General features: G+C 37.4%; 1 protein-coding gene across 6 annotated transcripts; it reads left to right on the plus strand.

The window, feature by feature from the left end:
- Positions 1 to 4,045: 4,045 nt before the first annotated feature.
- Positions 4,046 to 13,328, plus strand: mtf2 (metal response element binding transcription factor 2). 6 transcript variants are annotated; one of them, XM_052549520.1, is made up of 17 exons: positions 4,046 to 4,299; positions 4,813 to 5,014; positions 5,813 to 5,894; positions 6,239 to 6,313; positions 7,377 to 7,469; positions 7,569 to 7,669; positions 8,319 to 8,467; positions 8,633 to 8,728; positions 8,820 to 8,888; positions 9,450 to 9,573; positions 9,662 to 9,729; positions 9,823 to 9,993; positions 10,074 to 10,173; positions 10,284 to 10,342; positions 10,434 to 10,541; positions 11,019 to 11,068; positions 11,428 to 13,328. In XM_052549520.1, exons 1-17 carry the CDS (start codon positions 4,295 to 4,297, stop codon positions 11,844 to 11,846), a joined length of 1,971 nt encoding a protein of 656 aa, XP_052405480.1. In that variant the 5' UTR covers positions 4,046 to 4,294; the 3' UTR covers positions 11,847 to 13,328. The 6 variants fall into 6 exon arrangements, with proteins under 6 accessions (XP_052405480.1, XP_052405481.1, XP_052405482.1 ...); XM_052549521.1 differs by having other exon boundaries at positions 6,239 to 6,274; XM_052549522.1 differs by lacking the exon at positions 6,239 to 6,313.
- The last annotated feature ends 663 nt before the right edge of the window (positions 13,329 to 13,991 follow it).

Here is a 13,991-nt window from a genome sequence, read left to right on the forward strand (position 1 = left end):
GATTAGTACACACATAACCTCCAGCAATTTGATACATATACAAGAATATACAGCATGGATCAAACTGACCCACCTGGTTCCTACACTGGAGACCAGCTCAAGGGGCGCTTACCCTTAGTCTGGACCATCAGTAAGTTGGTTACCATGAACATAGAACCAATTGAAACATCATAGGTTTAGCATAAGAGACTGTTATGCAAGAAGTTCCCACCTGGTTACAGGGGAATTAGGAAAAGGAAGATATGGGAAAATGTAAAAACCCCCAAAGAGACTGAGTAGATACTAAGTATCGCTCTGATGTGGACGAGAATGCCGATACCTCATTTGGATCACATCTCTTAGGTCTTGCCTACCTCCCCGTGACCCACGATTCCTTTTACCCCTACCCGCAGGTGGGGGAGGAGTGTGAGTTGTGAGATTAGCCTTCTGTGCCCGTCTCTCATCCTCACATCGAGATGGATCAGGACCCCTATGTTGTTCGTGGAACAAAGGATCTGAAAGCAGCTGAAGCACACCGTCACCTCCCTGAACTTCTCGATTACAGTCTCAACGGAGGTACCGAAAAGTTTGGAAGGCAAAACCTGAGCATCGATAAGAAAGCTTTTTCTTTCTTCCCGATGTCTGCCAGGTTCACCCACAGATGTCTCTCTGTTACCACCATGGCCACCATAGACCCATGGCGGAGGCGGCTTGCTTGGTAGCATGGAGAGAAGGATCTGTGGTGCGGCGCAGCTTTGCTACCTGATCAGGAGAAAAGCCCTCGCCTTTGTCCATGTCTTTTAGCAGATCAGCCTGATATGCTTGAAGCACCCCCATCATGTGTAATGAAGCCACAGCCTGACCTGCTGCTGCATATGCCTTGCCATTTAAGCAAGATGTATCCTGAAGGGGTTTAGATGGCAAGGAGGGAGATTAAAAGAGGATGTCTCTTCCACAGAAAGAAAGCTTGTTCTGCAGGGGGGCATCCTCTCATAGCCGCTTTTGAGCATCGCCTTGATTAGGGATGGGTATCGTTAAGGTTTTAACGGTATTACTACTCTTACCGATACTGCTTAACGGTCCGGTACTTTAACGGTATTCTTATCGGTACTTTGTGTTGTGTTAGGCAGTTGAAAACTTTGCATTTCTCTGTCTACGTATAATGCACTTTTGAAAGATGCTTTGACAGATTGCTTGTGTTTCAGCCCTTACATCCAAAAATGTTGTTGCACTTATGACAACCAGCGTTGTCTGCATCAACACTAGTGAAGTATAACCACACTTTGGAACATTTTACTGTCTCCACCATCGTCACTCTTTGTATTAAGCGGGAGTTTTCGTACTGTAAGGGGCTGTTCACATATCGCTTCTAAAAACGCGTGGAAACCGCTAGGCATGCCGCTTTCTGATTTTTTTCCCCCAAAGCCTTCGGGCACTTGCACTCCTGAGGAGTCTGCCGTTGCCAAGCAACCATGACCTGCTCTCTCCATGAAGACGCAGAAATTTCAGCAATGGATAAATGGATTTGCAGCACTAAAAACTGCTTGCAGTAGCTCTGCTACTAAATTAATCAAAAAAATCCACATTCAGCTATCAGCTGTTCCTTCATCTTGGCTGAGCTTTCAACTTTGCAACGGAAAAGGTGAGGAAGCTACATGAACTGCGGTGTGCTTGCGGCATTCAGCAAGTTGAGATGTTTTTAACACGATACGATGCGGACGCGCCTGGAAAAAACGAGCTTGTCACACTCTTTATTATTAAGCGGGAGTTTTCTCTTATGTAACTCTTATGCTGAAACCGATGGATGTGAGAAGAAAACGGCCTCTTCCATTCCTTTTCGATCTCTGCGTGGAGATCAGGTAGAAATGGAAGGCTTACCTGAGCTGGAGGGCTATGGTTAGAAAGATAACGCTAGTCGCGGCGACCTCGCGGCATTACCTTGTTAGGGCACTTTCATGGTAAGTCCAACTTTGCTGTGGTGTGATCCATAACCACCAATAGCTCTACATATGCAGGGCAGGAGGATTGAGAAGGCTCAGTCTCAGTTTCTTTGCCATCCTCAAACATCTCCTGCTCTTCCTGGGTAGAACCCAGCAGAGCACTAACCTCAGTATCAGAAAATGTAAAAGATATAACATCATCCTCACAAGGCTCTTTCTCGTCCAACACCCACAAGCGCAAAAGTGAAAGTCCCTCTCTAAACTCGTCAGCCAGATCCACCTGTGATCTCCACAAGCTCATTCTCCTCCGTGCCTCAGCAGCGGCGGGTCCTGAACCGTGGGAAGCAGATGGCTGCCCTTTTTTTCTTTTTTCCTCGAAAAGAGAGACGAACAAGGGCGGAGCTTTTTCATTGAAAAAACCCTCACAATGCATGCAGATTGCTTTCTCAAAGACATAGTGTGCGTGCTCTTCACCCAAACAAATGAGGAAAAGATTGTGTGTATCATCGTGTGTCAAATAATGTCAACACGGATGCACACACTGTCTAAACACTTGCTAGTAGACGCCATGATAGACAGAGAAAGATCACTCTTACCAGTTCTTTCAGATGCATGCTTCAAACAGAACAGTCAGTGAAGACGAAGAAGAGAATGACGTGTTCTCTTGGTGCCTATTTTCCATAGTCGCGCTGGTAGTGACATCGGGGGGCTGTCGCCGGCTAACTCATTGGTGTTTTTTCAATGTATGCTTCAGAAATGGGTCACGACGAGGTGTTCCCCATAGCGACCCCTAGAAGAAGCAGTACGAATTTCCCTTGAAAGGGAACTCTTTGTTCAAGCTCTTGCTCTATCCAGGCTGGACTATTGGAATACTCTCTTGGCAGGTCTTCCAGACAGTTCTATAAAACATTTACAATTAATCCAGAACACAGCAGCAAGATTAATTTTTAATGAGCTAAAAAGAATGCCATCACACCTGTTTTTCAGTTTGCACTGGCTACCAATAGGTGCTTGTGTAAAATTCAAGGCATTGATGTTTGCCTAAAAAAACACCACTGGCTCTATACCCCTTTACCTAAATCCATTACTTCAGTCTTGTGTGCCCACTTGCGTCCTGCAAGTGAATGTAACTTTATTTTGCCACCCAAAAGAAGCACAAATTCATTTTCACAGAATTTTAAATTAAATGTTCCCTCTTGGTGAAATGATGTGCTCAACTCAATCCGAGCAGCGTAGTCCTTAGCCATCTTTAAGAATCTGCTAAAAATACATCTCATCCATCTTTATTTGACCCTCTAACTCTAGAACTCTCTATTCTAATTCTATTCTTATAAAAATAAACTTGCCCCTTTTAGACTTGCACTCTGTTAATTTACTAACTGCTGTTTTCATTAAAAAAATAAAACTAGCTTCTCTATTCTTTTTGTATTCTATTTATAATTGTCTTTTTATTTATTATATAATTAACAAAAGCAAAAAAGGCCTCAAACGCTATCTTGTGTACTACATTAAGCTAACTGAGACTTGTTATTGCACTTGCTACCAACATTACTCTTTTGTTGATTTTGTTTGCTTTCATTGATCATTTGTAAGTCACTTTGGATAAAAGCATCTGCTAAATGACTAAATGTAAATGTAGTGTAAACCATTAGAATTTTTTATATATATAGTTACTTTTTTTTTTTGGCAGGAATGTTTTAGGTAGCTGCAGTTAAGGCTATAATTAGGCTATCTAAGATTTTAACATATCAGATCGTTTAATCATGAATCATTACTTTGTAAAATATATTTATGAAATATTTTAAAAATTTAGATTTACATGTATTTGATCTAATTTATTACAATAAAGCTTTTAATAAAGTTTTTTGACTGCATGAAAATAAAATGAATAGAAATATCGCGTGTTTTAAACTATATTTTTAAAAGATGCCTTTTTTATAATATTATTATAAAACATACTTACATACGGACATACGTATTAGTCACTGACCAAAAATAAAACATTCTGATCACCTAAATCTCAATATAAAGTCAAAATAGTTACGCGGAAGTGTAATGGGACAACGAAGCGCAGAATTATGTGACGGTGTGAGTGAGGTAAACATCCTCCCACTAACGCTTTTTCAAATTTGTGAGGGAAAGTGAGTCCGTGCGGAGCGCGAGTGCGTCCCACAATGCACTCGCCACTCAGCGGGAAACCAAAATGGCGAGAGCGAGCGAGCCAAGCCAGCCGTTTACCATAGTGTAAAATACTTAATACGTTAGATTCATCTCTCAAAAGCAGCACCATCTCGATTTACAGCGGAGCGCCTGCTGACCGTTTATGGTGTAGTTCGTTGTGTTTGTGAGGCATTGTAACCCGGGAAAGTGGCCGAATGAGGTAAGACAGATCCAGATAGGATTCAGTCTGTTACAATAAAACAAGGGGGTGTGTGGGGGGCTTTCATCTCTCACTTAGCTGCAGGTAAAAATTACTGGGTTCAGGCATACGTTTTCTGATTCCAATGAAACAAACTTTAAGCTTTTGAACGGTAGGCTTTTTTGTTTGTGTGTGTGTGTGTGTGTGTGAAGTCACGTCACATTGTTCTGAATGAGAAATCCTGTTAGCTCTCTCCAGCTATGCTGCTAACAAAAGAGGCTTTTTGCTTTCTCTGTCATTCTGCTTGGGCGCTTCACTGACCAGCACATACAAAGTGCACTCATTTCTATAAAAGCTCCTACTCCGCTCTTACACGTGAAATACCTCTAAAATCAGCCCCAGAGTAGTTTGAGACTACATTTTCAGCCTTTTTGTTTATTTGAGTGTGTCCAATGTGCTTTTTTTTTTTGCATTAGTGTAAACTAAAGTGTGGTTGAATAGTTTTTTTCATGAGGTGTTTTTCTCACTTGACAGAGACTCCGCAAGTTTAGATAACCTGGCCGCCCTCCAAAAGTCAACTCCAAATCACCAACACAAGTCACCGGTGCCTTTGTCACAATTTCCCGTGAAAGATGGGCTGACCGACACAGCCAAACTCGCCAGCAAGTTTGAAGAAGGGCAGGATGTCCTGGCCCGATGGTCAGATGGCCTTTTTTACCTGGGAACTATCTCCAAGGTGTGTTTGAGATCTTGTCGTTCAGACGATAAATATTTAAAAGTATAAAACAGAAATAAATGGAGATCATGTTTTGTTTTGTGTATTACATGAAAATAATTGGCTGCCTGTGGCAACAGTTAAGTGGCCATTACAGCGATCAGAATCATTTACTCTACTGTGTTAAGGAGTGCATTACATGGGTCCTAGAAGTACAAATCCAATTTAATGTCTACATAGGGAAATACATTTTAAACAATAATGTTAAACTGTTACATACAGACTTACTGTGAGCTATGTAGTTGTAAGTCAATGGTCTATGCTTTTATTGAAGACCCCAGCTTGCTAATTTTTGAATAATTGTTTAACAGTTTAATTCCATGAGAAAACTACACTACCCATTATTCTACAAAATAACCCACCAATAAGAGTTTCACCAAACAATAAATTGCACTGAAAGCGCTCTATAGCAGCCACCCACTCCCATGAAGCGCTGTGAATGACTCAATCATCAATCACCCTGCACTTTTAAAGTAAATATTTGGACATATCCATATTTTGCTATAAACATAAAAAACATTGTTTTTACATATAGAATAACATCTTAAATTAATAGTCTTATATAGATTGTTTTTAGATTTGTCATTAGCAGTGCTTTTTGTCTGCTAATCAAATACTTTTTTGCAAATCAAGTTTTGTAAATGTTGTAATTTGCCTTGTAGTGGGCGGACATCAATACACTGTATATACATACTGTTACCAGAATGAATGTATCTATCTAGATTAATCTGAACCTCTTTTGATTTATGCTTTCCGCAGATAGATAAACATAAGCATCGCTGCTTTGTGATTTTTGAAGATCAGTCTAAATCCTGGGTTCTGTGGAAGGACATTCAGACAGGTAAATACAAAATGTATTTTCTGATAAAAAAAAAAAAAAATGCAGATACCCTGTTACTAGTCTATTGTGTCCTGATGGCATCTCTGAGGTGGGTTTTGGAATGAGATCCTGACATAGATTTATGTGCACCATCCACTGGCTGATTGTAATACTAATTCTCTTTTGCTTTAAAATAACACATTTCTTCTTCCCTTCTGGTCATTTTAATAGTAGATTGGTCAGTTCTTCTATTATGCTTCTAGTTTCATGCTGTCTGACTGTGGTTTTGCTTTTTGCCGCCTTTTGGTTTCTCTTCCCTATCTCCTTCATTCAGCCTGAGTTACCTCTTAATTTGTCCCTGACAGTTGACAGACCTCAGAGTCTCCAGGCTTTCACAAACCGTAAGTCCCACATCGAGCCAGGAGACAAGAATAGGGAAGGTACCTATGACATCTGTCGGTGTATCTCTTGATAACAATTCAACAAAAGCGTTAATTCTTAGGCCTAAAATAAATTCTCTCATGGTTTTATCTTCAGTTATTATTTGTCTCAAGTGGCAGTTGCAGTGAAGTATTTCAGAGTGGTGTTCATCATCAGTTTCGCCTGGCAACTATGGCACACCATTCCTTCTTTTGTAATCTTTTGTGTGGTTTGAACAGTTTCTTTTTATTAGTTATTCAGATATATTCTGAAAAAACAACCCCCTTTTAGTCACCTTTAGGCGCTGTCCACCTCTCATAAATGTAGTCCCTGGGTCTCATTCACTAAGTATACATGTGCAAAAGTTGCATATGAATGTTTTCAGAAACAAATGATGATTCACCTAAAACCTTTGTACAAAAAAATATTCTAAACCTATCATTTTTTTTTAGGAAATAAAACCATGCGTGCAAAAAGCATGTATGCTGAATGTCATTATCATCATAAAATGTATATTTTGTCTGAACTTTTTTCATGAAAATGAAAGAATAAGAAAACCTTTGTAATAGCTCAACATCAAGGTTTTTCTAAATAATGAAGCATATATACATGTATGTACAGCTGCCTAATGGGAGATCTGTAATGTGAATGTGTATAAAAAGTTTGTGTTTGACGATGCTCTTTAGGAAAGCACACTTGCGATTGCTCAAGGATGTTGCTTCTTTAGAGGGTGCTAAAGTGACTAAAGGCTGTAAAAGAAAGGTTGCCTGTAAAGCCCTTATATGGAAATGGTTAGGGCACGTTTTATTCAAATGGCTAACCTCTGGCATGCTTATTAACCTCTGTTGCTTATTTGGAATGCTCCAAACTTCCGAAACATTAGAATGAGGTTCAGAACAAATTCATTTGCACATACTTGTCTTGTGAATAAGGTGGAATTTTTGTAATGAAAAGTTCTCCTGTGCGTACAAATATGCAATAATCTATGCAATTATTAGTGAATGAGACCCACTTTTCCCAGATGTAAAGGACATAACGGTCACATACATCTGCACACTTAATTTTCTTTGTTCCTTCTTTCAGGGGACAGTGGTGGGGAAATGCTCTGCTCTATATGCCAGAATGAAAGCTCCGAGCCCCCCAATGAAATAGTCATCTGTGACAAATGTGGGCAAGGTAGGGCTGTAACTATCCTACTTGTAAATCTGAGTCCCTTCACTGAACAATGTAAGGGATTGAGTTCCCTGTTTCACCCTGACAATATCTCATCCATAGGATACCATCAGCTATGCCATGCTCCCATAATTGACTCCAGTGTCATTGCCTCCGATGACAAATGGCTGTGCAGACAGTGCGTGTTTGCTACAACAACAAAGGTTTGTTGATGATACGTTCACTGCTATTGAAGGAATATATCTAAAGGGAATAAAGCCAGAGGTGTCTCTTTTCATCATGTGAAGAGTAGAGATGCACCGATAGCAATTTACTTGGCCGATTCCGATTTCAAGTGTGACTTACCAATACCGATTACCAATCTTTAAAGTTTATTCAGAATAGGTTGCAACTGATGCAGACCAAAACACTTTGTAGTCTTCTGTATGAGGTGCAAAATTAACCTTTTGCTGCAACGGCTGGGTGAATTAAGAAAAAACAAATGGGGGAAAAACTTAATTCCCATGCAACACCAAGACTATTTTTTGGAATTAAAGTAAAAGTAATAAAATTGTGAAATATCATTACAATATTCAATATACAATTTATTCCTGTGATGGGAAAGCTGAATTTTTCGCACCCATTACTCCAGTCTTCAATGTCAAATGCATCTTCAGAAGTTTTGATGTTCAGGAAACATTTATTATTATTATTATTATCATTGTTGAAAACCATTGCATTCTGCATAATGTTTTAGTGGATACTTTTTTTTTTTTTCAGATTTGACTCCACCTTAGAATTGAGTGATATATGTATACTATAGGCATGTTTATCTATCCTGAATTGTTGTGGTTGTATCTCTGAAATCATCAGAGAGGCGGTGCACTGAAGAAAGGGCCAAATGCCAAAGCCCTACAGGAAATGAAGCAGTCTCTGCCATACGCCCTTGAAGATTTAGTGTGGGACCAGGGCCACAAGACCAACATCCAGCAATGCTACTGCTACTGTGGAGGGCCTGGCGAGTAAGTGCGTCATATAGACACTGTTGCAGAAAGCAGTGTTGGATAATATAGTTATTCTTCTTAGTATAAACCCCACTAAGATTAGGCATTGGATAATAAGTTGCAGATGATTGTAGGTACAAAATTGGCCCAGTGGAACTGTAATGACTCCCTTTCCTCCCACAGCTGGTATCTGAAGATGTTGCAGTGTAATAAGTGTAAACAGTGGTTTCATGAAGCCTGCATCCAGTGTTTTCAGAAGCCCATGCTCTTTGGAGACAGGTGAAGTACTGCTCTCCAATCATTTGATTAAAATGAAAGCCAGTGGTTGAAGTTTTGTCATTTAATTAACATCTACCTTCTTTATTCTCAGGTTCTATCTATTTATTTGTTCAGTTTGTAATAGTGGACCAGAGTACCTCAAACGTTTGCCTCTGAGATGGTGAGTTTTCTATTTAGGATTAGCTTGTAATGCTAATGTAATCTAATGTTTAATTACAATTTATTTTAAAAACACCAATCACACTGTTAAATGTATTCTCAAAATGAATATACATTTTTTTTTTTGCCTAGTATATTATGTTATTTTAGCTAAATAAAATTGTAGCATTTAAAATTATTTATTGGTCTTAAGTGCCTTATTTCTTATTTATAGAATTTAATAAATAGTATATAATTTTAATATAAGACATTATTTGTTATTTGGATTAATATTGGCCAAAACACAAAAATTACGAATATCCATTTTACTTACAGTACATTGTAATGTTGTGTTGTTCAAATGTACCTGTAGGATTAAAAATAATTAAGAATGTTTTAAAAAATTTACATAATTAACCAACTTTTATTTATTAAGACAATATAGTATTTAACATCTGCCACATATCAGTTACCCACCGTATCAGTAAAAAAATTGTCTTCTTACTGATATCTGCTTTTTTATTTAAATAGCTTCACAGAGGATTTTTTTTTGTTCCATCACATATCTTGACTTCTTTAACAGGGAAGATGTTGCACACCTGAGCCTCTATAACCTGAGTGTAATTCATAAAAAGAAATACTTTGACTCAGAACTCGAGCTGATGACTTACATCAATGAAAACTGGGATAGGCTTCAACTTGGCGAGGTATTGGTCTGGCTAGTCATTGTAGTTGCATTAGTTGATCAGCTAGTGTTAATGTACCTTCATTTTATTTATGACTTTGTACCTCTAGCTTGCAGATACCCCGAGAGCAGAACGATATGAATGCATTCTGGAAGCACTTAACAGCAACCTCAACATGTGAGTTTATCTGTATGCCCATCATGGGCATTTTACCTTCACACAGTAAAGCTTGAATTAATTTATCTTCTTTTTTACACTGGTGGGTTTCAGGTTCATGTCAGGGAAAGAGATAAAAAAGAAGAAACACCTGTTTGGATTACGAATTCGCTTCCCACCAGCCCCACAGAGTTCTGAGCTCCTGTCAGGTCGAGAACCGGAAAAAGCCTCCCATGAGATCAAAATCAAAGGCAGGAAGGCCACCAAACCCCCTCATTCATGCAGGTTAGTCATCGCTTATTTAGTTCTATTGGCTTCACTGTCATGAATGTATCTTATGCTGTAATCTTTTGTAATTGTTTTAGCACTGTCAATAATGGAGTGAAGAAAGGAAAGAGGAAGCATCACACGCACTCCTTAGAGACGTTGGCCAAACTGAGAAGATCAAGTGAACTTTTGGCACAGGTAAAGTAGTGAGATTCATTTTTACATTTATTTGCTGGTTTTGTTTATCTACAAACAGTTTAATTAATGTGGACATTTAACATTTAGTTTGTCACTTTTTTTTATTGCAGAATGATGGGAAGATACCAACTCTAGACAACAACTCACTGGACTTGATGGCTTCAAAAAGGTGAGATAAGGATTAACAAAAAATTATATCTAGAAATTGTTGAATTACAAAAATCCCACCCTTTTCCCATTTATGTTTTCATTTTTTTTAGTGCTAAAATTGAAAAATCTTTGCCTTCATCAAGTACCTCAGATGTTGAATCTGTTGGTGCCACCAGCAACAGTGAAACTACCTCAACCACCCTCTCAAGGCAGTCCAGGTGATTTATGTTTTAATGATGATAATTTTTCATCCTCAGTATGTGTTTATACCTTTTAGAAGTTTTAAAAAGGACAGAAGATGAAAATACTTTTATCCATCATGGACAGATTAAATTAATCAAAATTGAAAAGGCTTTCATAATGTTACAAATATTTCCATTTAAAATAAATGGTTTTCTTCTGAACTTTATATTCATCAAAGGAAAAAAACCACAAAAAAATAATTTCAGAAATATTTCTTAAGCATGAAATCAGTGTATTATAATTTCTGAATGTTCATGTGAAAAGACAGGGATGTTACATTTTAAAATGTGTTCAGATAGGAAATGTATTGAAATAGAAAACTTAACATTTTAATACAATTAAGAATAATAACAATTAGTAAAGTAATAAAATGATTAATTTTTAATATTTAATTTACAATATTCCTGTTTTTACTTCTTTTTCTCCCCACCAAATGCATTCTTGGTGAACAGAAGAGACTTCTTTCAAAAACAAAATTTTACTGACCTCAAACTTTTAAATGGTAGTGTATATTAATTTATCAATTATTTGTTTAAATTCATAATTTTTTTTAATTCATAAATTTACAGACTTTATATAATTGATAAATGCTTGTTTAAACTTAAAGGCTTTATAACAGTAATTTTGTGAGTTTGGAATTCAAGATTTTCTTTTTTTTTTATATATATATTTCTTTCGAAGTTTTAATTTTAACTATTCTTTTTGGGCACAATAAAAGTCTGGTGTCTTACAGGTGAGGTTCAGATAAACTTAATATTTATGCTGACCTCTATCAGAGATACAGAATTTATACAGCTTAATTTTTCAAAAGCAGATTATAACTCTTATTCTGTATGATATGTGTACCCTGTTCATCTCTAGTTTGGGCAGTCCGAGCGGACCACGCACTGGATGCTTATGGCCCACCATCACACAGCCGCCGATTAAGAGACGCCGGGGGCGTCCACGGCGAGCACTGCAGCCCCCAAATCCAGAGATTCCTCCACCCTGCAACCCGGAGCTGCAACCCAGCAACAACGTTCCCGAGCCCAGCCCCCTCCCCTCCTGCCTCTACAGCGGCATGGACATCATGCAGGGCCTGGACCCCAGCACCCAGCTCAACCAGCTCAAGAGTTCCATCAGCACTTACTTCGGCGCTGCAGGACGCCTGGCCTGTGGGGAGAAGTACCGTGTGCTCGCTCGCCGTGTCACTAATGATGGCAAAGTCCAGTACTTGGTGGAATGGGAGGGTGTCACTGCCTCCTGAGCTTCATATCAGTCTAATGTATTTCATTTCTTGACAGTAAATGTGTAACCCATAATGAGAGAAGGGCAGTGATTGTGCCCAGATGTATGTGGTTGACTCAGGACTATAAGAAAGAGATGGGACTTTGTAAAGTTCTGTGTATGTGACCTGTCTCTGTGGAAATTGAAAAGGAATGCCTTCACATGGACTGGATTTACACATTGAAGGTGGCTGTAGTTTCAGGTTTAGGACATAATCAATTCACTACTTTGTGAAAATAACCCGTGTCCTTGCTTTTTTTTCTCTGATATGGAGGTGCCTTAAGGGGATGTGAAACGGATACTATATATGCTGCTGGAGACTGAGGATTTTTGTTTCTGCTTATTCATTTAAACATTTTCTTATAGCTCGAATTGCCAAGAGGAGAGAGCGCTATTGTCAATAGGGCACTTTTATTTACATTTCAACTGATTGCACATAAAGCTCTCATCCTGTACATCTAGTATTGTGTCATCTCACTTTAAACAGCCTAGCTTGTGAATTTGATTATAAAATGAAATTGATGTAAAAAAAAAAACAATGGGAAATGGTTCATTGTTCTCCTGCCGCAAAACAAAATTAAAATATGAGTAGCATTAAAATTTACATAAAATCTTGGTGTTTGAGACATTCCACATTCCCAAGAAGGCTAATCGAAGGCTTTTTTTTTTTGTTTATAGTTGTCTCTTTTTTTTATTATTATTATTTTTTTTATTATATATTATCTTAAAAGCATATGACAGCGCTGTAGCGTTAGGAGGTCTTTTGTATATCCTCCCTTTAAAACAATTCAATATCTGCCCTGGTAATTTAAGTTATAAAGGTTTTTATTTTTAGTCTAAGCGCGTTTTATTTTTTAATTCTGAATCGGATGTCTAATTTGTCTAGTCTTATCTGTATACTTTGTTATACTATGCAACTAATTCAACAGACCTGTGTATATCGGTTTCTTTATTTTTCTTTTTTTTTTTGCAGCATTAGCTTCACGTTACAATCAGAAAACAGCAGCAATATTTTTGTTATAATTGACTCAGGCTTTTGTGGTGCTATTTATTACTTCTTCTTTTTTTTACAGTGTACACTAACAAATTGTCAATTCACATGAGCACTCAGGTTAATTTACAACTTGTAGGACATCCAAATGAGATTTTCAGTTCTTAGCTTTGTATTTTCATACATTTCAAAAATTCTAAAGTTGTATGAATTTTTAGGTGGACTTTTTTTTTTTTTTGACCTGAGAATTCCCTGTTCTCAATAATATTATCTAACCACTTGCAGCGGGTGGAAGTAGAATTGGTATCAGGCAAGTTTTGGACTTCAACATTAATACCTCCTGATTTTGATACAAAAAAAAAAAAAGATCTAAATATTAAACTCTTGTTATGTTATGTGTATGAAGCATTATTCAGTTGGTGTACCAGTGTTAGTAAAGCTTGCTTTGTATTTTCCTGGCTTTGAGCAGGCTCCTTTAGCCAAAGAATAAAGATCTGAAACCTTATCAGTGTAACTAGCCATTTTTGAATGCCTTTGAAAAGAAAAAAAATACTATTTGGGTTAAAATTACAGAAATAATTGAAAAGGCTTCTGTCTATAGGCCCTGCTAGTGTGTTTTGCATATATATTTACTTGAATCCATTTTCAGTGCTGGGTAGGTTACTTTGTAAACGAAATAGGTTACAGATTACAAGTTGCTATATTTAAAATGTAATTAGTAATGAAATGCAACTATTACATTTGATTACTTATCTAAATTTCTAATGAATCTTAAATTGTTAATCTTTTTCAACCATTTAAGCCAGGCAGGGTTGACCTTAATATTATAGTTAACACCAATTACTAAAGAGAGAAATCCTCTGTCCCTTCAAGATTATAATAATTACATTTTAAAACAGCCATCACAAAGTCAAATCAAATCTTTGCATAGCTTTGACAGGAAACATTTGCATCTAACAATGCCTTGGTAGAAAAAAACCGTAAAAAATAATAAAGCACATGCACACTTTGTAATCGTTCATATTGTGATAAGTAACTTTAATTTAATTACACACTTTTTAAGTTACATTTATATTGAAGTTTAATTATGGAATGCCGTTACATGTAAATAGTTATTCCCTAACAGAGTGCATATTTCTGTATTACCATAGCACGCAATTAACATCAT

This window comes from Carassius gibelio, chromosome B2, assembly GCF_023724105.1.
Source record: "Carassius gibelio isolate Cgi1373 ecotype wild population from Czech Republic chromosome B2, carGib1.2-hapl.c, whole genome shotgun sequence".
Lineage (NCBI taxonomy): Eukaryota > Metazoa > Chordata > Actinopteri > Cypriniformes > Cyprinidae > Carassius > Carassius gibelio.